The following is a 25,500-nucleotide window of genomic DNA, read 5'->3' on the forward strand; positions in this document are numbered from 1 at the left end:
ATAGATAGATAGATAGATGATAGATAGATAGATAGATAGATAGATAGATAGATAGATATATGATAGATAGATAGATAGATAGATAGATAGATAGATAGATAGATGATAGATAGATAGATAGATAGATAGATAGATAGATAGATAGATAGATAGATAGATAGATAGATAGATAGATGTAGATGATGTAGATGTAGATATCGATATAGATATCTCCAATGTATACTTGTGTGTCTCTTACCTGAACAGGCACATTATATTTTTTCCTCTTCTGAAAAATCCCAGTGGGGTAAACCTCTCGGACATAAAGGATAAGGTGAATGGCTACTTCTAAAAATTCAGAAAGGACATCAGCAACCACTAGAAAAAAGGAGAAAAGAACGAAAATAAATACAAGTGTTGTTTTTTTTAACGGCAGCTGGAAAAGTCAAGTTCAATTGTATTTAAAATTGGTGTCTGAGCTGCTTTATTTATTATTATTTATGATAATGATGATCTTTTATTCATTAAACATGAAATTGAGTCAAACTGAACCCTACTGGACCGAGATGCCCTACGCACAGTCACTCATGCGCTGGTGACGTCTCGCCTAGATTATTGTAATGCTCTCTACATGGGGCTTCCCTTGGGACGCGCCCGGAGACTGCAGCTAGTCCAGAACGCGGCCGCGCGGGTTATCATGGGGAGGTCTAGATACTCCCACGTAACACCGCTCCTGCGCGAGCTGCACTGGCTACCTGTGGTTTTTCGGGTGCGTTTCAAGGTCCTGATTACTATCTTTAAAGCGCTCCATGGCTCAGGACCTAGTTACTTGCGGGATCGCATCCTCCCACATACATCCCTGCGGCCAATCCGCTCTCACAGAGAGGGCCTTCTCCAGGTGCCGTCCACTAGGCAATGCCAGTGGGCGGCGCCGAGGAGTAGAGCCTTCTCTGTGATGGGCCCAACCCTCTGGAATGACCTCCCCCCCGACATTAGAACCACCTCGGACTTCCGCTCCTTCCGTCAAAAACTGAAGACTCACCTGTTCCGACTAGCTGGCCTGGCATGATTATAAATGTTACATCTATGAACTCCTGGTAGTATATTCTCATCTGGTTATTTTAAGGGTAATGTTTTAGTTTTAATTGTTTTTAGGGCTTTTAGCCTCATATTTATTTATTCTTCTGTACAGGACTCTTAATTTTAACCTCCTCCACATACATACATACATATATTTATAGCCCTATTTATATTTGTATTTTATCTGTGATTTATTGTGGACTGTACACCGCCCCGAGTCCCTTTTTGGGAGAGGGGGCGGTTTAGAAATGTGAATAAATAATAATAATAATAATAATTTAAAAATGTATCACGAATATCATTCACTATTAATAGTCATTATTATTATTATTATTATTATTATTATTATTATTATTATTATTATTATTATTATTATTATATTCTTTAAACATGAAACTCAGTCAACTGAACATTTAAAGATATATCACAAATATTATTGACTGGCACTGCTGGTTGATATAGGTTGCTGCCAGCGTCCTAAGTATCAACCAAGTATCTTCTTAAAATGTACAATGCTCCGAGTAGCAGAGTTTTTTGCAGTTCTGCTGGTGCTATTGGAAGCTGCAATTTGTTGATGTATCTTATAAAATTCTTGGACATGGTACCAAGTGCCCTGATGACAATGAGTATCACTGTGACATGTTTCATCCATAATTGGGTTGTTGTTGTTGTTGTTGTTGTTGTTGTTGTTGTTGTTGTTGTTGTTGTTGTTGTTATGTTAATCTTTGGTGAAATTCACAACCATTGGGGCTAGTTAGTAGCTCAACAGCTCGGGTCCTAATCAAGGACCTAGGAACTGTTAAGGTAACGTCGGAGGATATAAGCTGTTCCAAGTAGGGTAGTTTTTTGTAGAGTCAGAATGTTCAAGTCCGATAAATTTAAATTTTCCAAATAGCGAGGTAGCCCTTTAGGTATTGCTCCAAGGGCTCCAATTACAATCGGGACAACACACGATTTCTTTTTCCACAGTGGCTCAACTTCAATTTGCAAGTCTCTGTATTTTGTGATTTTTTTCTTGCTTATCTTCAATTTGCGCATCACCAGGTATTGCAATGCCAATGAACCAAACTTTTTTCTTTTCAACTATTGTTATTATTATTATTATACTTTATTCATTAAGCATGAAACTCAGTCAACGGAACATTTAAAAATGCATCACAAATACCATTCCACTGGTGTTAATGGTTGATATGGGCTGCTGCCAGCGTCCTAGGTATCAACCAAGTACCTTCTTAAAATATACAATGTTCCCAGCAGCGCAGTTTTTTGCAGTTCCGCTGGTGTTATTGCAGGAAGCTGCAATTTGTTGATGTATCTTATAAAATTCTTGGACATGGTATCAAGTGCCAATGGGTATCACTGTGACATGTCTCATCCATAATCGGGTAGTTGTTGTTTGTTAAATTATTAGTATTATTATAATGCCTCCCACTATATGCAGGAAGGACCCCCCCAAGAGACTCAATGGATTATCAGCAGAAATCATGGATTCATTTGGAAGATTCATCCCTCGAATAAATAAGCAGGCGGGTTTTAGCTGTATTAAAAACATGGACAATGAAAGCACAGGAAGAGGGGTGGACTTCAACTCCCAGAATTCCCTGGGTGGGGAAGGGAGGGGGGAAGAGGGCAGCTGGGGAATTCTGGGAGTTGAAGTCCACCCCTCTTCCCTTCGCCATGCTTGAGAGAACTTGACCCAAGACTTTGAATGCACCCCGATCCCAGCGTTAGTAAGAAGCCTTAAGATCTCCTGGTGGTACCTTGTCCAAAGTTGAGGTCCTGCCTCGTTAGCGTCGTCATCCTTCCCGGGGGGGCTTCTGCCAAGAAAAACACGAAGCGTCCTCAAAAGAGAGGTGGGCTGCAACCCCTTCCCCAGTTGGGGGGGGGGAACTGCTGGATTCTCTCCCTACCCCCCCGCTGGGCCAGCTGTGCAGGGGCTGCCCTTCCCCAACCTGGCGCCCTCGCTTTCTTCCGCCGCTGGTTCCGAGCCCTGAGATTCCCCCGACCCGGTTTGACGCTTACCTTCCCGGCGGAGGCTGCTCGGGGCTGATGGCGGCGGAAGGCGGAGCGGCTGTTGGACGCGCCCTGCCCGGATAAGCTCTCTCTCTCGGCCGCCCGCGGTCTTAGCGCCCGGACTCCGAAGAGACTCGGCTGCACCTTCCTTCCTTCGTTCGTTCATTTTCCTTCCCATCGTCCTGCTTCATTTCTTTATTCATTCATTTCCCTCCCTCCCTTTTCTCCTTCCTTCCCTTTCTCTTCCTTTCTTCCTTCCTCCCTCCTGCATTTTCCTTCCTTTTCTCCTTCCTTCCCTTTCTCTTCCTTCCTTTCTTCCTTCCTCCCTCCCTCCTTCATTCATTTTCCTCCCTCCCTCCTTTTTCTCCTTCCTTTCCTTTCTCCTCTTCCTTCCTCCCTCCCTCCCTCCTTCATTCATTTATTCATTCATTTGCCTCCCTTCCACCTTCATTCATTTTCCTTCCCTCCTCCCTCCCTCCCTTTCTCCTCTTCCTTTTTTTCCTTCCTTCCTTCCTGCCTCCCCCTCCTTCATTTATTCATTCATTTTTCTTCCTCCCTCTTTTTTGTCCCTAACCCTAACCCTTCTCTTTCTCATCTTCCATTTTTCCTTCTTTCCTCCCTTCTTCCTTCAGTCATTCATTTCCTTCCTTCCTCCCTCCCTTCTCTCCTTCCTCCCTCCCTCCTTTATTCATTCATTTATTCAGTCATTTCCTCCCTCCCTTTTCTCCTTCCTTCTCTTTCTCTTCCTTCCTTCCTTCCTTCCCTCCCTCCTTTTCTCCTTCCTTTCCCCCTCCCTTTTCTCTTTCTCTTCCTTCCTTCCTTTTCTCCTTCCTTTCCCCCTCCCTTTTCTCCTTCCTTCTCTTTCCCTTCCTTCCTTCCTTCCTTCCTTCCTTCCTTCCTTCCTTCCTTCCTTCCTTCCCTCCTTTTCTCCTTCCTTTCCCCCTCCCTTTTCTCCTTCCTTCTCTTTCTCTTCCTTCCTTCCTTCTTTCTTTTTTTCTTTCTTTCCCTGGCCTGGGGCTGATGGGCTCTGGAATGCAAGCAACGGGAGGGGGTTTGGGGTGGGGGTGGGGTCACAGGAAGAAAGGAGCCCCCCACCCAGCTGCAGGAGCTGAGCCCAGGCTTCTTCCCTTGAGAGCTTTTACTCCCGAGTAAGCAGAGGAAAAGCGGGGTCTGGCTTCACCCCCCCTTTTGTATAGGGAGTGATCTCAAAGGGAGGGGGGGACGGCTGCTAAAACATGGTACCAGCCCACCCGCCACTCCACGCAGACTACAGATGGACTCTGAAACGTGGTGGGCGCCCGGTTGCAAATGGCTAGGCTGGAGCTAGACAGGTGAGGTTTTCCTCCTTCAAATTTGGAGTGGGGGGCTTTTCCCCTGCTTGGCACCCCCACCAAACCTTGAGGCTCTTGTGACCGGCCAGTTTTTCTCCCCCCCCCCACTACACACACACAAACCTTGTTAAGCATCCTTTTTACTTTGGGGAGTTTCCCACAATGCACCTGCGAAGGGGATGGAGGATGGAGAGGAGACGAGGGGTTTGGAGAAACGAAGTGGGGGGGGGGTGGCTGTGCATGGCAGGCTGTTAAATGCCCCCGATCCTCCTATCTATCCCCTTGAGGGGTGGGGTGGGGATAGATCCACTCCTCCTCATCTGCATTTCCCCATGGTGCCCTTTTCTTTTCTGGAGCTGAGGTCCATTGGCTGCATCCCAGCTCTTTGTTCCCTTTGTTGAGCTGGTGGGGGGGGGGAGAGACAGAGACAGAGACTCCGGAGAGGAGAGAACGCCCCCTCCCCTCTCTGCAATGCCCACCAGCTATCCTTTATCCCACCCACCCACCCTCCCACCAAAAATTAATAAATAAAGCCTGCCAAAACACACCCCTCTTTTTCACACCCTCCGCTTCCCTTCCTCCAGGCCCCCCTCCCCTCCTCCCGGGAGGCATGGGAGGACCCCAGCTCCCCCCCCCCATCCCACCCCTCTGCTTTGCTCCTAGCTGGGCCAGTCTGTCAAAGAAGACAGAACCAGCCAGAGTGGTGAGTCGGTCTGTGTGTGTATGTCTCTCTCTCTCTCTCTCTTGCCTGTCGCTCTGAGTGGTGAGTAGCTGTGGGAGGCGATGGGGAGGAAAGTGGGGAGGGGGGCAGAGGACAGGCAGGGGTGCCCTCCGCACCTTCCCCCCTGCTTTCGATCCCAGACTTAACAAAATCCAAACCCAGAATATATATATTTTTAAAATGTTCCACTCCTGCTTAAAGAAGCTAGGGAGTCTGCCTTGAGCTGAAGAATTTCAAAAGCAGGATGCTTTCTAGAAGTTGGGAACCCCCCCCCCCCCAAATCTACTTTTTTGGGGGTGGGTGGAATTTATTACGTGCATTTTCAACAGAGATTCTTGCTTTCCCTGCCCTCCACCTGGGGCAAAGGTGAGCTGTGAATATAATTGGGCTTGTGGAGGTGGAAAGGCAGTTAGGGAAGAGATGAACAATTTCATTTGTAATCATTGCATTCCATTTGTGTGTGTGTGTGTTTGATTTGCATGTGGCTTGTTTTGGTGGCATCCCTCCTGGTGGCCTTGTAAAAACTGTGCTGTAGTTATGACAAAGTGCTGAATCCTTCGGCTGGGGTGGGGTGAGGGGAGTGTTAAGCCCATTAATCAATACATCCCCAATTAATAATACGGATAATACTATAACTTCTACACTCTCGCGTGATACCCTCCATCAATCTTCTCCCTGGAGAATGCAAACAAAAGGCCCCCATTTCCCCCCACCCTCTCCTTTTGCCTCCAAGGGATACACTCAGGGAGGAAAAAAACATTTTAAAAAATGCATTTATATGTGTGTGTGTGTGTGTGTGTTGTATTTGTGCTGATAAATAAATAAAGGGAGACTAGTATAGATCTATTTCAAGCTATTTAGCTCTCATCAGCTAGCCATACCCTTACTGGGATTTGAACCTGGGCTATATTACATATTAGGCAGGAGTCTTAGCCACTAAGCCACAGGCTCTCCTCCTTTATACGTGTGTGTGTGTGTGTGTGTGTGTATGTATGTATGTATGTCCCAAATGGAGGGTGAATTGTATGTATGTATGGGTGAATTGTATGTATGTATGTATTGTATGTATGTATGTCCCAAATGGAGGGTGAATTCAGGTTTAAAATTGCAGATAAAATGTACTAGACACTGGAAAAAAAGGAGAATTCTGGCTGTTTCTTTATCTCCCCACCTCCCCTACCCACACCCACCCCTCCCCCCCCCCCCCCGTTAAATACCTTTTTAGAGGGATTTATCTTTTCTTTGGACAAGCTAGCACAAGCCAGCTCTTTCGCCGTCCCCACAAACACGCCCCTCTGAGATGGGTCGATTGCCAATTTTATCCCCCCCCCCCCCCCGTTGTGATCAGGCTGAGTGGCTTTCAGAGAAGAAAGCTGCTCGAGATCTTATTTTTATAAAGATCAAGAATTTGTCCTGGACTCAAAACTTCAAATGTTCTTTAGGACACCTTTCTCTGTGCCAAAAAAAAAAAAAAAGTTAGAATAACAAGGGTTTAATTCCAAATGTGGGTTAAATTTGCCAAGCGGGAATATCTCTATTATAACATGTTATATTATATTATAACATATTATAATTATGTTATGACATATGAAAAACAGTTACAGGAACTCGGCCTGGCTAGTCTAGTGAGGAGAAGGACCAGGGGAGACAGGATAGCAGTCTCCCAATATTTGAGGGGGTGCCACAGAGAGGAGGGAGTCAAGTTATTCTCCAAAGCACCTGAAGGCCAGAGAAGGAATAATGGATGGAAACTGAACAAGGAGAGATTCAACCTGGAAATAAGGAGGGATTTTCTGACAGGGAGAACGATCAACCCATGGAACAGAAGTTGCCTTCGGATGTTGTGGGAGCTTCATCGCTTGAGACTTTCAAGAAGAGATTGGGCTGCCATTTGTCAGAAATGGTGTAAGGTCTCCTGCTTGAGCAGGGGGGGTTGGACTAGATGACCTATAAGGTCCCTTCCAACTCTGTTAATCTGCTTTGAGCTTCGCGAGACATGTCAATGCTCAGTTTGGCACGTTGTTAGCCCAACTGATGTTTTATTTTCCTTGCCGGCCTTGGATTCCCAGATTCTACATTTTCTAATCGTGATTTTATCCTGGTTTGTTGCGACCCCGAGTTTGTGGACTTGCTTAAGAAAATAAAACGGCATCTTTGCAGCTCAGTTAACTGGAATGTGGGGTTTGTAAGAGTTAGGTTCGTGTTTTTTTAATCAACTCGGTTATTTGGTGGTTATTGTCATTTGTCTTAAATAAATACTTGCCATAGAGTCTTCTCCTGGCACACTGTGCTTCTCTCCCTCCCGCGCCCATTGGAAGCTCCTCTCAAAATTGTGGTGCCGACCGGTGACGGAGCCGCAGCAGAGGGAGGAAAGAGCCACATGTGGCTCCAGAGCCGCAGTTTGCTGAGCCCCGGTATAGGGCCGTGATGGCTAACCTTTTTGTCGTCACGTGCCGAAAGCAAAAACCCCTGCGTGCGACCTCCCCCTTCCCGCGCATACCACTCCCCCTCACCCATTTTTGGCTTCCAGGTTGGCGCATGAGGCTTTCCAGGCCCAAAACAGGACGCCGGGGGTGAGGGGGGCTCGTGCGGTGCCCCTGTGCCTCGATTTGGGCCTGGAACAACCCGGAAGCCAGGTTGCTGGGAGCGCTGCACAAGGCCCCAAAATGCAATGCGAGTCCCCCCCCCCACTCATGTCCCCCGCATGCGTCCCACAATGCACGGCAGAGACCTGAAGAGCAGGCCGGCAGGAGGTGTAGCTGGGTTGGGGCGACGGCTGGCATGCCCGCAGAGAGCACTCTGCATGCCATACCCTAGGCATACCTGTGGCATGCATACCCTAGGTTCACCATCACAGGTATAAGGTCTCCTGCTTGAGCAGGGGTTAGACTAGAAGACCTCCAAAGGTCCCTTCCAGCTCTATTCTGGATTAACACCTGTCTTGCTTAACAGTGAAAATTTCGGCTTCCTTTGTCGTACATTTGGGCCTTGACACTGTAGAAGACTGAAATACTTCATGAGTTCATCTCCCTGGGTGGGTGCAAGGTGAGGAGGGGGCTGCTTAGATCTGAATGCAGGGAGGGCGTGGGGGAAATTGCCCACCCACCCCCAATCCTGAAATGGATTAAAAAGGGCCAAATTTTTGCAGCTTCTGGATTTGAGACGGCGGTGAGGCGGGGGACGGCGGCGATTTTACTAAAATCAAAGCAGGCTTGGAAAACAAGAGACTGAGAAGATGGGGGGGGAAAAACCCTCTTTATAAACCCGATTCAACACCCTGGAAATAATCAAGAGTAATTGCAAGAGAAGGGGGTGCCAAAGGCATCTTTGGGGAGGTGGGGGCTGTCGTTTTACCCAAGCGATTGTGGGTCTCCCTGCGGTGGCCCAAACGGCCTCCGCCACCGGAATTCGGGAAAAGCAGATGGAGGCTGGCTCAGCGGGGCAGGAAAAAAAAAACTTGTTTTGCCAACAATGGGGGCTTCTCCCTTTCCTCCCCATCACTCATGGCATTGTGGTCGCCGTGCCCAGCTTGGTCTCGAAGGCCATCCTGACCCCTTGCCAAGTGCCATTCCCCCCCCCCTTTTCTTTTGGCAAGGCAGGCGGGGAACATCCAGTCCGCCAGCTTGGCAACACAACACACGCAACAATGGCTTCTCCCCTAAAGCTGCCGATTGTGGGGTTGTTGTTTTTTTAAAAAAATCATCTCTCTCGGCATCCTTCTTCCTTCGAAGTTGTCACCCAGAGAGGATGTGTCAAGAGGAGGAGGCGGGGGTGTCACAGTGGTGAATGCCGCACCTGTTTTGCGGCTTGGCACAGTTTGACGCGATGCCCGAGGGGAATTCAAAAGGACGCCGGGACTCCCGGCAACAAATTCCTGCTCTCGGTGGGATGCATTTGTGAATGTGTGAAAGCTGCCCTCGGAGGAAGGCGAACGCTGGCATTGTGCGCCTTGTATTATTGTGTTGCGTTTCCTCAAAGAAACAACGTTGTGTTTCCTCAAAAGTTTGGAAAGCCGCTGTTTTTCCCATCTGGTTTAACGAGTTTGCAGCTTGTTGGGAATTTCAGAGGGTTGCATTGGCATTTTTCTAACCTGACTCATTTTCTGGGCCTTAGAGAGCAAACAGCCTGAAGGAGCTGGGTTGGTTATTAGCTCTGGCCCTTGAAATGCTTCGAAGAAGAACAGGAAGTCCTCAACATACGACGGCAATTGAGTCTCAAGTTTCTGTTGCTAAGAGCTGGGTTTGTTATTAGCTCTGAACTTGGCGGCTCTTAACCTCTGACACAAGTGTGAAAAAACATCCCAGGTCACTTTTTTCACTGCCGTCGTAACTGCGAACGGTCACCTAAGGAATGGACGTCAGTTGAGGCCTACCCTGCCGCCGTGAAACCAGCCATGGCGAGCTGAAACGGGACCATTTCCCAGGAATTGGGAAATCAAGACTTTCTTACAGGGATGTAGGAACACGGGTGGCTAAGATGCTGAGCTTGTCGATCAGAAAGGTCAGCAGCTCAGCGGTTCGAATCCCCAGCGCCGCGTAACGGAGTGAGCTCCCGTGACTCGTCTCAGCTTCTGCCAACCTAGCAGCTGGAAAGCACGTTAAAAAATGCACGTAGAAAAATAGGGACCACCTTTGGTGGGAAGGGAAGAGCGTTCCGTGCGCCTTCTGCTTTTAGTCATGCCGCCACATGACCATGGAGACGTCTTCAGACAGCGCTGGCTCTTCAGCTTAGAAACAGAGATGAACACCGCCCCCTAGAGTCGGGAACAACTAGCATATATGTTTGAGGGTAACCTTTACCTTTAGAAACACTGGATTTAGGCATTTTTTCGTGGCCGATTTGGGGTGGCCGAAACAACACTGCTTTTGGGGCAGCGAAATGTCGGGGGGTATCGGCCGAGAGGGGGACAGATTTTCGCAAATTTCTGCCAGGTTGGCAAGCGTGCCAACTAGCTCTGGTTCCTGCACATTTCCTCCTGAAGTGTCGCCTCGAAGGCAGAGCAGCTGGGAAGTAGAAACAGAGCAAGAATGCCAGCTAGTCTTGCACGCTCCCCGGGAAAAAAAAAGTAACCCATTTTGAGCAACAGCTGGTGCTTGGCGATATGTCACTCGGTCCTCTGGGGCTGAAGGGGTGGGGGGGCTGCTTCTCCAAGGGGGGCTCCGCACTTGATTAATGACCCGATTTGCATCCGGCTGGCTTCCTAAGGGGCGGCTGGCGCACATGTTCGGATTCAAAGCTGGGTCTGTGTGGGAAGGGGGGGAGTGCTGCCTCCCTGGATGCTGGGGGAGGGGAGGGGAAATGAAACCCCCCAAATGAGGGTTTGTATTGTTTGGAAAGGGAAGACGTGACCCATCTGGGGACGGAGAAGGGGAAGGCGCCGCCTCCCTCAACGCGTTGCCTGGAAATGTTTGGCGGCCTCCTCGGAAATGAATGATGCTAGAAAAAAGTGACTTTTGGAGGGAGGGGTTTTTCAGACAGGATAACATACAGGATAGAGACAGACAGACAGATGAGAGAGAGAGAGACATAAATAGATGATAGATGAGAGAGAGAGAGAGAGAGAGAGAGAGAGAGAGAGAGAGAGAGAGAGAGAATGAGAATAATAATGAGAGAGAATAATAACGAGAGAGAAATGATAGAATGATGGGTGATGGGAGACACTTCCAACGGAAAAGTGGGGTTGTCGTTTTCATTGTTGCCCCGCCCCACCCAGTCTGCCCCTTCCTGCCTCGCTTTTCTGACAGGTAGGGGCAGATCTGCTTCGGTAAGCGAGACAGTTGCACAGGTGAGTCGCTTCCTCACCTTTGCAAACTTTCTTAAAAGTTATTCTGTCAAAGCGGTGCTTGTGGGTCTACAGCTTTGCCCCTCCCTAAATAGGTAGGTAGGTAGATGATTGATTGATTGATTGATTGAGAGAGAGAGAGAGAGGTGGGTAGATAGGTAGGTAGGTAGGTAGGTAGATGATAGACAGAAAGAAAAAAGAAAGAAAGAAAGAAAGAAAGAAAGAAAGAAAGAAAGAAAGAAAGAAAGAAAGAAAGACATAATAGAGATAGAGGGGGAGAGAATGATAGAAGGATGATAGACAGACTGACTGACTGACTGACTGACTGATGGGTGGATGGATGGATGGATGGATGGATGGATGGATGGATGGATGGAAATGATAGAATGATATATAGATGAGAGAGAGAGAATGATTGAGAGATGAAAGAAAGAATGATAGATAGATGATAGATGATAGATAGATGATACATAGATAGATAGATAGATAGATAGATAGATAGATAGATAGATAGATAGATGATAGATAGATAGATAGATGATAGATAGATAGATAGATAGATAGATAGATAGATAGATAGATAGATAGATAGATATTCTTTTGCAAAATGATCCATGTCCACTGAAAGACAGACCTATAGGGGAGAGAGACAGACAGACACAGACAGAGACAGAAATAGGTGAGATAGATAGATGATAGATAGATAGATAGATAGATAGATAGATAGATAGATAGATAGATGATAGATAGATGATAGATAGATAGATAGATAGATAGATAGATAGATAGATAGATAGATAGATAGATAGATGATGATAGATAGATATAGAGAGACAGACAGACAGACAGACAGACATAATAGATAGAGATAGAGGGGGGGGGAAATGATAGAGGGATGATAGACAGACAGACTGACTGACTGACTGATTGATTGATTGAAATGATAGAATGATATATAGATGAGAGATAAAATGATAGAGAGATGAAAGAGAGAATGATAGAGAGATGATAGATAGATAGATAGATGATAGATAGATAGATAGATAGATAGATAGATAGATAGATAGATAGATGATTGATTGATAGATAGATAGATAGATAGATAGATAGATAGATAGATAGATAGATAGATAGATAGATAGACCGGCCAACTTTATTGTCACTTTAAATGCACACTAATCAGCATACTTTCAAATGAAATTTTGTTGCATACAGTTCTCAAAGGGTCACCATCTCCAATATACACTACACAAGCATGACAAAATAATAAATAAATGCAAAATTATATATATACCCACCTATATTATATAACACATAGGAACAACACAGTCTGGTTCAGATGTATTCATGGACATGGCAAGAAAAACGAATCTTGCGAGTGTACCAGATGGAGGCCATCGGGAATAAAGTCGTTGCAGAATCTAGCAGTGTCAAAGTGTTCCATTGTTGTTGTTTTGGGAGGGGGGTGGATATTCATGCCAGGCAGTCTCCAACTTATAGCCATTCATTTAGTGCCCAAAGTTGCAACAGCACTGAAAAAAAAGTGACGTATGTCCACTTTTCACACTTAAAACCATTGCAATGTCCCCAGGTTTACCTGATCAAAATTCGGACTCTCTTCCTGGGTACTTATAAATTCTAGTAATAAATTTTTGTCTAGATTTATTAAAAAGATGTTAGATAACTACAATAATAATAATGAAATGTTAATGGTTTAATGATTTTATATGGGTTGGCATTGGTGAAAGCAATTGGCTATAAGCCTGAAATTTATAGAAATAGCTAACGAATGCCAGTATGTGGTTGTGTCCTTAAATACAAATGATTCTAGATAAAAGCACGTTTAAACAAATATAGTTCAATGAGAGTGATGGTACATTGATGGTATATAAAGATTTTTCATTTAAAATATATAATCCAATATGAATGAAGTATAAAGAATGATTGTGGTAGTAACGCACGAAATTTATTTGTAACCAATCGACATGCTTTCTGGAAGATGTAATGAAGAATGTTTTTGTGTGTGTGTGTGTTTAATTAAAACAATAAAAAAAACTTTAAAAAAAATTCGGACTCTTGGCAACTAGCTCATATTTATGACCGTCGCAGTGCCCCCGGAATCTAAATCGTGTGGCACAGCGGATTTCCCGCTCCCCCTCGCTGTTCTACTTACCTTGGCAGGTGCGCTCAGTGTCAGGCTCCGCCCACCTGCCTGTCCCGTTTTTTGATGCTCTGGATATTTTCAAACCCGTAGCGAAGATAAATTGATTTCACCCCTGCCTAAATTCCTTATTTTTTCTATTTCCAGGGAAGGGGAACATGGCTCATCCTTCCCTTTGGCTCTTCTCTGTACTGTTCCTCTTTCTGATGACCACCGGGGGTCTCAGCTCGAGGCCACGGATGGCCGCCAACGTTCCCGAAAACGACAACAGTTTCCCAAACCGGGATTCCTGGATGCGAGTCACCCCGTACCGACCCAGGCAAGGGCTGGGTAACCAACAAACGGACCGCGACGAGATGCCACCCGGATCTCCGGGCTCCAGAGAAGCCGGTGGTCCCAGCTTAGGGGGTACAGAATCGAGGGGGCTGGATCGGCCGGCCAATCTCCGGCAGAAAGGCACTTTTGTGGGGTTTGCTTTACCATACCCCAAACAGGAGAACCACAACAACCCGGTGCCCGAGAGAGCGAAGAAGCAGGGCCGGGCGCATCGGCGCCATACGCGAAGGAAGAGGCTGAAACAGCACCGAGGTAGGGGAGGGGCAGAAAAGAGTGAAAGGGGGTTCCCAGTCCTGCACAAGGGAAGGGGACAAAATGAAGGAAGTGGTGAGTTTAGTAGTCATTTGTCTAGCCACCTGTTGTGACCCACCAGCGGATCTGGCAGCAGATTCAGACAGTGAGGAGGTTGGGGAGGAACATTAGGGGACTGGATACTAAAACATATGAAGAACGGTTGCAGGAACTGGGTATGTCTAGTTTAATAGAAAGAAGGACTAGGGGAGACAGGATAGCAGTGTTCCAGTACAATAGTAGAGTTGGAAGGGACCTTGGAGGTCTTCTAGTCCAACCCCCTGCCTAGGCAGGAAACCCTATACCATTTCAGGCAAATGGCTATCCAACATCTTCTTAAAGACTTCCAGTGTTGGGGCATTCACAACTTCTGGAGGCAACTTGTGTTCCACTGATTCATTATTCTAACTGTCAGGAAATTTCTCCTCAGTTCTAAGTTGCTTCTCTCCTTGATTAGTTTCCACCCATTGCTTCTTGTTCTACCCTCAGGTGCCTTGGAGAATAGTTTGACTCCCTCTTCTTTGTGGTAACCCCTGAGATATTGGAACACTGCTATCATGTCTCCCCTAGTCCTTCTTTCTCTTAAGCTAAACATACCCAGTTCCTGCAACCGTTCTTCATATGTTTTAGTCTCCAGTCCCCTAATCATCTTTGTTGCTCTTCTCTGCACTCTTTCTAGAGTCTCCACATCTTTTTTACATCGTGGCGACCAGAACTAAATGCCGTATTCCAAGTGTGGCCTTACCAAGGCATTATAAAGTGGTATTAACACTTCACGTGACCTTGATTCTATCCCTCTGTTGATGCAGCCTAGGACTGCGTTGGCTTTTTTGCAAGATACTAAGGAAAAAGGAGGATTTGGCGTACCAGATTGGGAACTTTATTATACTGCGGCCTCCCTAAGATGGTTAAAAGAATGGATAATGTTGAGAAATAAAAGATTACTCAAATTGGAAGGTCATGACCTCCAAGCAGGATGGCATGCCTTCCTATGGTATGAAAAAGGATCTGCACATAAATATTTCATATATATAATATAATATTTCAATAGACACTATATCAGACAGTCCCTGTTGTTAATATGGAACAAAATTAAACACGAGCACTCTACCGAAACACCCATTTGGCTATCTACGATGGAAGCATATATACACCCAAATTTAATTAATATGGAAAATATAGTTACATATAAAGAGTTATTGAACAGACGGGGGAGCTCAAAACTAGATTAGAATTGGCATCACAAGGGGTACAAGTAGAATGGTGGTCTTATTTACAGATACAATCAAGGTTTGCACAGGACAGGAAGAAGGAAGGTATTGCTAAAGATTACACAGTGTTAGATAAACTTTTGATAGAGACAGAAAACAGGTTGATCAAAGTGTTGTATAGATTTTTATTGGAATATAAACTAGAGGAAGAACTCGAGAAAGAAATTATGGTCGCCTGGGCGAAAAATTTTGGTTATAATGTGGAATTGGCTAAGTGGGAAAAGCTTTGGATACTAAATCAGAAACTAACATTGGCTACGGCGTATAAAGAAAATCTTTATAAGATGTTCTACAGGTGGCATCTCCCCCCAGCGCGGCTCTCCAAAATGTTTAAAAATCTGGCCCCAAATTGTTGGAAGTGTAAAAAAACACCAGGCACTTTTTTATCATATGTGGTGGACATGCAATGAGGCCAAAAGATATTGGGAAATGATTCAATCATAGTTGGAACAAACGGTGAGAGACCAAATTTTGTTTAAACCAGAAGTTTTTCTCCTAGGCATAATACCGGAGGGGTATAAGAAAAATGTACGTACTCTATCTTATTATACATGTACTAACTGCGGCTCGCATAACTTTTGCACAGTATTGGAGAAAAGAAAACACACCATCAGAGCTAGATATAATCAGAAAAAGTGTTGGCCTGTGCAGAAACAGATAGGCTCACTCTTGAACTTAAAAATAAAGGGGAATCAGAATATGTTGAAGTCTGGAACAGATTTTATGATTGGTATAAGACAAGGTGACAAGACTGGAACAAACTGTATATATTGTGATTGGACAGAAGGATAGATGACGCACTAAGTAGGCTAATAGTTAATGGTTGAGACTAATTGTGTATAATGTGAATGTATGGTCACTTCGACTCTGCGGTATTGCATTGTTTTAAATGTAAAAATAATAAAAATATATTTGAAAAGAAAGGAAGGAAGGAAGGAAGAAAGGAAGAAAGAAAGAAAGAAGAAAGAAAGAAAGAAAGAAAGAAAGAAAGAAAGAAAGAAAGAAAGAAAGAAGAAGAAAGAAAGAAAGAAGCACTGTTAGCTGGGACTTTGCTGGAGAGGAATTCCCTTTAAACTAAATAAAAGGGGTTTTATCAGGGCGAGGAGTCGGCTTCATGATCTTGGGAAGCCTAGGTCAGAATACCAGCATCTCTGTAGGGCACGGGTGGGCAACAATGGCCCCTTTAAGACCGATGGACTTCAACTCCCAGAATTCCTGAGCCAGCACAGGAATTCTGGGAGTTGAAGTCCACCGGTCTTCAAGGAGCCATGGTTGTCCTGCGGTAGGGTGTTGAATGAAGGGTAGGTATAGAAGATCTCTTGAGGTCCCTTCCCCAGGCTTTGAGAATGGCTGTCTGCTGTACGATGGCTGACATTAATCCTCCACTCCTCCAGTATAAGGAGCAGTCTACCTGCCCAGGTGAACTGAACCCCTGAAGTGAAGGCGCTGTGGTTAGCGGCCGCAAAGCCCTTCCTGGGTCTAATTAGCGGCTCATCCTTGCAGGGCTTTGCAAAGCCTCCACAGACAGGAGCGCTCTCTCTGAAGGGCAGAAGCCCGGCGAGATTCTCCTGCTTGCGATTTTTGCCTCTTTCAGGGAAAGGCACCAAGCTGAGACCACGGGCCTTGGTGAAAAAGCCGGACGGCCTTACGGAGCATTTTCGGCCCTTCCAAGGGGAAGGGGCTGCGGCTGGTTCGGCCCCCACCTCTCTCCCCAGCCCCGTGGCCCAGACGTTGATGGAAGACCTCCTTCCTGTCCGGGCCATCTCCTCCCAGCCCCAGCTCCGCGAATGGCAAGAGGGTGACGTTATGCCCACCCTGGACATGGCTCTCTTCGACTGGACGGACTACGAAGACTTACATCTGGACCTGTGGACCTCTGACTTGAAAAAAGGTAAACTCCCTCTCACCTGTGGGGTGCCCTAAAAAGGCTGAATTGAATATATATATATTCCCTAACCCTAGGGGCCATCCAGGCAGAAAGCATTTAATGTTGCCTTGTTACATTTGTGTTGCATTTGTGCTGATAAATAAATAAAGGGAGACTAGTATAGATCTATTTCAAGCTATTTAACTCTCATCAGCTAGCCAAGGTTCAATTCCCAGTAAGGGTATGGCTAGCTGATGAGAGCTAAAGAGCTTGAAATAGATCTATACTAGTCTCCCTTTCTTTATTTATCAGCACAAATGCTGTATGTATGTATGTATGTATGTATGTATGTATGTATGTATGTATGTATGTATGATGTATGTATATGTATATGTATACACACAGACACATATACACATATTGTATATACATACATACATACATACATACATACATACATACATACATACATACGCAATACAATACAATACAATAGCAGAGTTGGAAGGGACCTTGGAGATCTTCTAGTCCAACCCCCTGCCTAGGCAGGACACCCTATGCCGTTTCAGACAAATGGCTATCCAACATCTTCTTAAAGACTTCCAACGTTGGGGCATTCACAACTTCTGGAGGCAACTTGTGTTCCACTGATTAATTGTTCTCACTGTCAGGAAATTTCTCCTCAGTTCTAAGTTGCTTCTCTCCTTGATTAGTTTCCACCCATTGCTTCTTGTTCTACCCTCAGGTGCCTTGGAGAATAGTTTGACTCCATCTTCTTTGTGGCAACCCCTGAGATATTGGAACACTGCTATCATGTCTGCCCTAGTCCTTCTTTTCAGTAAACTAGACATACCCAGTTCCTGCAACCGTTCTTCATATGTTTTAGCCTTCAGTCCCCTAATCCTCTTTGTTGCTCTTCTCTGCACTCTTTCTAGAGTCTCCACATCTTTTCTACATCGTGGCGACCAAAACTGAATGCAATATTCCAAGTGTGGCCTTACCAAGGCTTTATAAAGTGGTATTAACACTTCACGTGATCTTGATTCTATCCCTCTGTTGATGCAGCCTAGAACTGGGTTGGCTTTTTTGGCAGCTGCTGCACACGGCTGGTGAAAATATAAGCCCCCATCCCAAAAATAAGCCCCCTGGGCACCCCCCCCCACTCCAGCAAAGCAGAGCACCACTCACGGACCTAGCGGTATCCCGTAGGCACCAAGCCGCAGGAACCCGGGGGGGGGGGGAAAGAAAGGGTCTCACATTGCTTGGTACCTTCGGGATACCACTAGGTTGGGGAGTGGCGTTCTGCCTGCCTGGAGGGGGGAGTTGCCGGGCGGCTGCTCCCTTGCGAGTGGGCTCCCGAAGAGCCGGGCACAGCCTCAGGGGCGAAGCAGCCATGAGGTGACCACGCTCACAAGCAGCCACCCGGCCAACTCCCTCTCCAGCCGGGCAGAGCACCATTCACTGACCTAGGGAGTATCCCTAAGGCACCAAGCCATGTGGCGCTCAGCCCGCCCCCACCCTCCAGCTCCCACAGCTTGACACATTCAGGATACCCCCTAGGTCAGTGCATGGAGCTCTGCCTGGCTGGAGACGGAGCTTGTGCGAGCGCCTGCTCCGCCCCCAGCTCTCATGCCTCCCAGCTTCACCGTGCCCTGGGCCAGCTGTCCTTGCAGCCGCCGCCGAGCTCCGAGCAAAACTTCTTCCCCACCTTCCAAACTCCGGAACTCGGCTTCCGATTCTTCCAGCAGCGGCTGCTCTAGAAGTGTGCTGTATGGTCAGACAGCCTGCCCATAACCATAGAAAACACTGCCTGCCCATAACAGCCTGTCCATAACCATAGAAAACACTGCCTGCCCATAACAGCCTGTCCATAACCATAGAAAACACTGCCTGCCCATAACAGCCTGCCCATAACCATAGAAAACACTGCCTGCCCATAACAGCCTGTCCATAACCATAGAAAACACTGCCTGCCCATAACAGCCTGTCCATAACCATAGAAAACACTGCCTGCCCATAACAGCCTGCTCATAACCATAAAAAACACTGCCTGCCCATAACAGCCTGCCCATAACCATAGAAAACACTGCCTGCCCATAACAGCCTGTCCATAACCATAGAAAACACTGCCTGCCCATAACAGCCTGCCCATAACCATAGAAAACACTGCCTGCCCATAACAGCCTGTCCATAACCATAGAAAACACTGCCTGCCCATAACAGCCTGTCCATAACCATAGAAAACACTGCCTGCCCATAACAGCCTGTCCATAACCATAGAAAACACTGCCTGCCCATAACAGCCTGCCCATAACCATAGAAAACACTGCCTGCCCATAACAGCCTGCCCATAACCATAGAATGTGCCAAGCTGGGGGGGGGGGGGGCGGGTGGAGCACCACATGGCTTGGCGCCTTAGGGATACCCCCTAGGTCAGTGAATGATGCTCTGCCTGGCTGGAGAGGGAGTTTGCCAGGTGGCTGCTTGTGAGCACGGTCACCTCGTGGCTTCTTCGCCCCTGAGGCTGTGCCCGGCTGTTCGGGAACCCCAGTGGTGGGTTTCAAATTTTTTTAGAACCTCTTCTGTAGGTGTGGCCTGCTTTGTGGGAGTGGCTTGCCGGCCATGTGACTGAGCGGGAGTGGCTTGGCAGTCATGTGACTGGGTGGGCATGGCCAACTTGTAAAATGTGGTGAAACTCACTTAACAACGCTCTTGCTGAGCAACCAAACTGTTGGCTCAGAAACTCTGGCATTTGAAGCACGCAAGTCTTAAAGCTGTCAAGTTACAAGACCCTTGCACCCCTAACCCTTTAGAGAAAAAAACCCAGGGGTGTTCAAACTTCACAGCTTTAAGACTTGTGGACTCCAACTCCCAGAATTCCTCCTCCAGTCACGTTGGCTCAGGAACTCTGGCACTGAAGTGTGCAAGTCTTAAAGCTGTCACGCTACAAGACCCTGGCACCCCTAACCCTTTAGGGAAAAAAACCCAGGGGTGTTTAAACTTGACAGCTTTAAGACTTGTGGACTTCAACTCCCAGAATTCCTCCTCTCGCTCTTCATCTTGATGATGTGCAGACGGGCAGGGGGAGGGAGCTGGAACCGGTTCTAAACGGCACTGTAGATTTGTGGAACCTCTTCTATAGAAAAGGTTAGAACTGGCAGGAACCCACCCCTTATACATACATACATGTATATACATCCTGTGTATTGATATCCACAAAAGAGACGGTTTTATAGTTTGTAGCAGTGGTGGGTTCCAGGCGGTATGGCCCAGTACGGCCATACCGGTAGTAATCAGGAGCAGTGGCCACCGTACCGATACGGAGGCTCGTTTGGCCCACCCACCCGCCACCGTTCCATACCTGGTTTTGAAACAACCATGTCAAGTTGCGCACACCACCTGCGTGACCTCTGACGAGCAGCTGGGTGTCGCAGGGGCAGCGCATATCCGGCGTGATCACAAACGACCCATGAGTAGCGTACCGGTAGCGACAGTTGGATCAACCCACAACCGGTTTGTAGATAACTTAGAGATGAGCCCTAGGGCTGGTAAACATTGGAGTGTTTGGCTCCCGAAATAGTTTTGGTCCTGCAGATGAAATGGAATCAATACAGCCAAAGGTCTTCTTTTTTTTTTTTCACCAAAAAGGCAAGTGGACTTTCTTGGGTGTTATTTTTTTCCCTTTGGAAATGTTTTGCTTCTAAATTATAAATTGACCGTGGCAACTGCATATAAGGAAAAATTATACCAAATGTTTTATAGGTGGCATTTTGCCACCGGCAAAATATAACAAAGATGCTTATAAAATATATCTGCCAAATGTTGGAAAGGTACCCAGACACCAGGGACCTATTATCGTATGTGGGGGATTTGTAAAAAAGCAAAAAAATATTGGGCAAAAATACATACGTGGTTGGAGAACAGTTTAAACCATGGGTCGTCAACCTGGTCCCTACCGCCCACTAGTGGGCGTTTTGTGATTCCAGGTGGGCGGTGGGGATTTCGGAGGTTAAAACCTCCTTTTGAACTAACGCGCGCGAGAATGCATGCGTTAGGGATTTCGGAGGTTAAAGCCTCCTTTTGTGCGAGTGGGCAGGCGAGCGCAAGCACATGCACAAGCAAACACGTGGGAAGAGGAAGGGGAGGAAACTTCTCCGGTCGCGCCTGAGCTGGTGGAGCGCAGGCAAGCGCCGTCCCGTCGCCAGGGAAACAGTGAGTGAGGTGAATCACGTGGTTGCTCAGATCACACGGGCGCAGCCCAAGAAGACATTTCTGAGAAGAGAAACTTCTCCCGTCGGACTGCGCCCGTGTGATCTGAGCAACCACGCGATTCACCTCACTCACTGTTTCCCTGGCAATGGGACGGCGCTTGCCTGCGCTTCACCAGCTGAGGCGTGACCGGAGAAGTTTCCTCACTGAAGCTCCTGAAAGGGACGCAGGCTCAGCCTGCCAGGCTGCCACCGCTCCACTGAAGACATTTCTGAGAAGAGAAACTTCTCCGGTCGCGCCTGAGCTGGTGAAGTGCTAGAAGGGGGTGGGGTGGGGTGGGGGAAGGAGCAGAAAAGACAAAAAGGAGAATGAAAGGGAGAAAGAGGAGGTGGGGGATAGTGGGACCCTTGCTGCTTTCTGAGCTTGGGGGGGGGGAAGGAGCAGAAAAGACAAAAAGGAGAAAGAAAGGGAGGAAGAGGAGGTGGGGGATAGTGGGACCCTTGCTGCTTTCTGAGCTTGGGGGGGGGGGGAAGGAGCAGAAAAGACAAAAAGGAGAAAGAAAGGGAGGAAGAGGAGGTGGGGGATAGTGGGATCCTTGCTGCTTTCTGAGCTTGGTGGTTTTCTTACAGACATTTCATTACCAAACTAGGTAACATCATCACTGCTAGAAGGGAGTGGGGTTGTGGGGAAAGGAGGAGGAGGAGAAGTCGAAGGACAAAACTGGTGGGCGGTAAGGAAATTTTTCCATCAAGAAAGATCCATTAGTGGGTGGTAGGTAGAAAAAGGTTGACTACCACTGGTTTAAACAAAGATGATAAGCCAGAAATTTTTTTTCCTAGGCATAACACCTGAAAAGTATAATAAAGGTAATCTATATTTAATATTGTAAGGGTGTCTTAGTGGCTAAGATGCTGAGCTTGTCGATCAGAAAGGTTGGCAGTTCGGTGGTTCGAATCCCCAGCGCTGCATAATGGAGGGAGCTCCCGTGACTTGTCCCAGCTTCTGCCAACCTAGCAGTTCGAAAGCACGTAAAAAATGCAAGTAGAAAAATAGGAACCACCTTTGGTGGGAAGGTAACAGCGTTCCCTGCGTCTTCGGTGTTGAGTCATGACGGACACATGACCACGGAGACGTCTTCGGACAGCGCTGGCTCTTCGGCTTTGAAACGGAGATGAGCACCGCCCCCTAGAGGGGAACTTTACCCCTTTTTTGACCTGTTTCCCCTCTTCTTTCTCTCGGTTGCACCGCCAGGGCGGACTCACAAAAGCAACAACGAGACCACATCGGCCGAAGGGGAGCCCTGCGATCATCACTTGGACTGCCTTTCAGGTGGGTGCCGCCAGCTTTTCATGAGGACTAGCCTCGCCGGAAAGGAGAAGGACAAGGGCTCGGTCTACGAGAAAGCAGAATTTTCCCCCGCTGGGATGTTTCGATGCTGCTTTGAGTTGTGCGTTAAAAACCGGTCGTTTGTCCCAGCACAGGTAGCTGTTGTGATTTGCGCGAACACCTCTGCAAGCTGCACAACCGGGGGCTTAACAACAAATGTTACGACGACTGTATGTGCACCGAAGGTACTTGGAGAAGTTTCTCGGGAGGAGGGGTTGTACAAACAACCGGGGATTGTGGCGTTGTCCTCCTCATTCGGAGACCTATTGCTCTGACCCAGCTCCTCAAGCACGACAAACCCTCTGAAGTGAACACAAAAGATTCCTTTATGAGGAGCGGCGGCAGCCCCGGCAAAAAGTTTCTCTCTCACCGCGGACTAACAAGTCTGTCTGGTAGGGAGAGGAATAGTTGCCTGCCACATCTATTCATCTCCGCCCCCTGCCTTTTGTCCCCAGAGCTAGGGTGGGGCTTCGCTAGCAGCGGTGGCTCTTCCGTCCCGAGGACCGGCCCATAGATTTCCACTGTTCTCCTCTCCTCTGCCTTTTATCCCCAGAGCTAGGGTGGGACTTTGCTAGCAGCGGTGGCTCTTCCGTCCCGAGGACCAGCCCATAGATTTCCACTGCTCTTCTCTCCTCTGCCTTCTGCGTATCCATGCGTCAGGCACTGGACTCAGCTGTTCCTCCTCTTCCTCATCAGCCTCCTCCAGACCTGGGGGCTGTTGACTTTCCATCTGAGGGCTGACGGACGGCCCAGGCTCTGCCTCTGTCTCTCTCTCTCTCTTGGCCAGCTCCATTCCCTCTTCCCCCTCGGAGGTCCCAGGTTGCCTCTGTTAAGTAATTAAGTTCCCGTTAGAAGAGCGAGTATGCAGACAAGCGTAACGAGAGTGATATGGTAGAGCACGCACAAACCAGCATACAGAGACGCTGAATAGTATAAAAATATAGTAGTTTACTATGTAGAAATATAGAGGTATTCAGAATCCGGTTAACAGTCCAATTCATACAATTGGTTCAGTAATTCAGTTATCAAAATAGTCAGTCCAGCACACAAAGTATAGCTAACAGTAGCAAACCAACAATACCTCACTTTACACCGATCAGCTTCTAACAAACAGAGAGAGATCTAACAACCACTCTGGCTCCCTCTTATGGCTGCTTGAGGTAATAAACCAATTACATCTCTGAATCATTTAAAGGAACAGTAAAGTTTGTAACAATCATAGCTTATATACATTGCCAAGCCAAGCCTAGGGTTACATCCCTAACAGCCTCAATGCTGACCCTGATTCCCACGCCTCCTCCTTATCCTCTTCTGATTCGGCTACTGGAGTTAGGCCACAACACATTTTCCCCTTAAACTTTGCTCAATGTTTTTCTCTCCCACGCTAGGTCTCCGCTGTTATGCCAAATTCCACCGGAATCGCAGAGTCGTCCGACGAAGAGGCCGCTGCGTGGAGCCAGATTCTGCGGATGCCGATCAGGGGTCTTTCCTTAACGTCTAGAGAGAGAGAGAGACTAATGGGAGGGGCGCCAAAGTGGGCACGGTTAATTTATAACTTTGGGTGTGGGCTGGCCTCAAAGGCACAACTGGAATCAAAAGAAACTTTCTGAAATAAATTCTTCCCGAGGTTGGAGGTTGCCTGCTGTGTCTCTTTGCGAGTTAGCGTTCGGGAGGTAGCTCCTTCCCTGCCCTGAGAGAGACTAGAGGCAGAGAAGGGGAGCCGAGCATGGCAGGATTTGCAAAAAGAAAAGAGAGAGAGAGAGAGAGAGACTGGGGTTCAGCCAGTGTCTCATCCAGAGGTGCAACAGGCCCTCTCTCGCTGCCAAGTATTCCTTGAGAAAATATGAAAAAAACTGGAAAACTGAATTGCTATGAAGGGCTAGAAGGGAATGTTTGCACTCTTGAAAAACCACCAAGCGCTGACTGTTTTTGCTGTAGTGTTTAAAAACAAACAAAACACCAGGTCTAGAAACTTGGCTCGCAGCACACGAGTGAAAGGAGAGAAAAAAACTCCTTTGTTTTGGAGGTTTTCCCTCTTGCTGGGCTTGCCTTTTTGTACCCCTTCCTTTGGAGAACTCGTGTCCGGCCTGCGTTGTTCCCGTTTCAAATTAAATAGTTTCGCCTCTCCAAATATCACCTCTGCAGAGTTCCCCCAAGGGAGACAAACTTTGTGGGTGAATCTGTATGCGAATACCAGGTTTGCAAAAATAAAAGCATTCTGTAAATATTCTTAAGCACCACAATGGGTGTAGGGACACGGTGGCTCAGTGGCTAAGATGCTGAGCTTGTTGATCAGAAAGGTCGGCAGTTCGGCGGTTCGAATCCCTAGCGCCGCGTAACGGAGGGAGCTCCCGTGACTTGTCCCAGCTTCTGCCAACCTAGCAGTTCGAAAGCACATAAAAAAATGCAAGTAGAAGAATAGGAACCACCTTTGGTGGGAAGGGAACAAACATTCCATGCGCCTTCAGCATTGAGTCATGCGGGCCACATGACCACGGAGACATCTTCGGACAGCGCTGGCTCTTCGGCTTTGAAACGGAGATGAGCTCCGCCCCCTAGAGTCGGGAACGACCAGCACCTATGTGTGAGGGGAATGTTTACCTTTATATTTAATAATAATAATAATAATTTATTAAATTTCTAGACCGCCCCCTCTCCCCGGAGGGACTCGGGGCGGTGTACAGGAATAAATTTAAAAACATGCAAACAATCATATACATAGCTAAAAATCAAATTAAACAACCCCTGTACGTTATAAAAATTAAAAACATTAAAAACAGACCCTAAAACCAATCCTAAAAATTTAGAAATAAAACTGAGGTGGGAAGATGGAATTAGGCCAAGCCGGCTAGCTGAAATAGGTGGGTTTTAAGTTTCTGACGGAAGGAGCGGAGATCCGTAGTCATTCTAATGTCGGGGGGAAGGTCATTCCAGAGGGTCGGGCCCATCACAGAGAAGGCCCTTCCCCTAGGCGTCGCCCGCTGGCACACCCTAGTGGACGGCACCCGGAGGAGTCCCTCTCTGTGTGAGCGGATCGGCCGAAGGGATGTGTGGGGCAGGATACGATCCCGCA

At 47.2% G+C, this 25,500-nt stretch overlaps 2 protein-coding genes across 4 annotated transcripts in view; one reads left to right on the plus strand and one right to left on the minus strand.

The window, feature by feature from the left end:
- MAD2L2 (mitotic arrest deficient 2 like 2) overlaps nucleotides 1-3,150 on the minus strand; it is a 17,330-nt gene extending 14,180 nt beyond the window's left edge. The window contains exons 1-3 of the mRNA XM_081954699.1: nucleotides 3,082-3,150; nucleotides 2,820-2,876; nucleotides 239-357 (exon numbers count right to left, since the gene is read on the minus strand). Coding sequence (XP_081810825.1) covers nucleotides 239-357; nucleotides 2,820-2,859 — 159 coding nt within the window. The 5' untranslated portion in view covers nucleotides 2,860-2,876; nucleotides 3,082-3,150. The remainder of the gene's footprint in view (nucleotides 1-238; nucleotides 358-2,819; nucleotides 2,877-3,081) is intronic.
- On the plus strand, nucleotides 2,774-24,052 carry DRAXIN (dorsal inhibitory axon guidance protein). Of its 3 annotated transcripts, none has more exons than XM_081954679.1 (6): nucleotides 2,774-2,912; nucleotides 13,215-13,655; nucleotides 16,560-16,856; nucleotides 22,293-22,370; nucleotides 22,518-22,612; nucleotides 23,816-24,052. In XM_081954679.1, exons 2-6 carry the CDS (start codon nucleotides 13,226-13,228, stop codon nucleotides 24,035-24,037), a joined length of 1,122 nt encoding a protein of 373 aa, XP_081810805.1. In that variant the 5' UTR covers nucleotides 2,774-2,912; nucleotides 13,215-13,225; the 3' UTR covers nucleotides 24,038-24,052. The 3 variants fall into 3 exon arrangements, with proteins under 3 accessions (XP_081810805.1, XP_081810807.1, XP_081810806.1); XM_081954681.1 differs by having other exon boundaries at nucleotides 22,523-22,612; XM_081954680.1 differs by lacking the exon at nucleotides 2,774-2,912 and adding an exon at nucleotides 4,266-4,403.
- The last annotated feature ends 1,448 nt before the right edge of the window (nucleotides 24,053-25,500 follow it).

The sequence above is a fragment of the Natrix helvetica genome (genome assembly GCF_964273705.1).
Source record: "Natrix helvetica genome assembly, chromosome: 5".
NCBI lineage: Eukaryota > Metazoa > Chordata > Lepidosauria > Squamata > Natricidae > Natrix > Natrix helvetica.

What these genes read in the sequence shown, in the direction of transcription:
- DRAXIN (XM_081954679.1), top strand. Translation starts at nt 13,226, where the DNA reads ATGGCTCATCCTTCCCTTTGGCTCTTCTCTGTACTGTTCCTCTTTCTG. An exon ending in GAGGCTGAAACAGCACCGAG is followed by an intron (nt 13,656 to 16,559) that starts GTAGGGGAGGGG and finishes TGCCTCTTTCAG; the next exon opens with GGAAAGGCACCAAGCTGAGA. An exon ending in CGACTGTATGTGCACCGAAG is followed by an intron (nt 22,613 to 23,815) that starts GTACTTGGAGAA and finishes CTCCCACGCTAG; the next exon opens with GTCTCCGCTGTTATGCCAAA.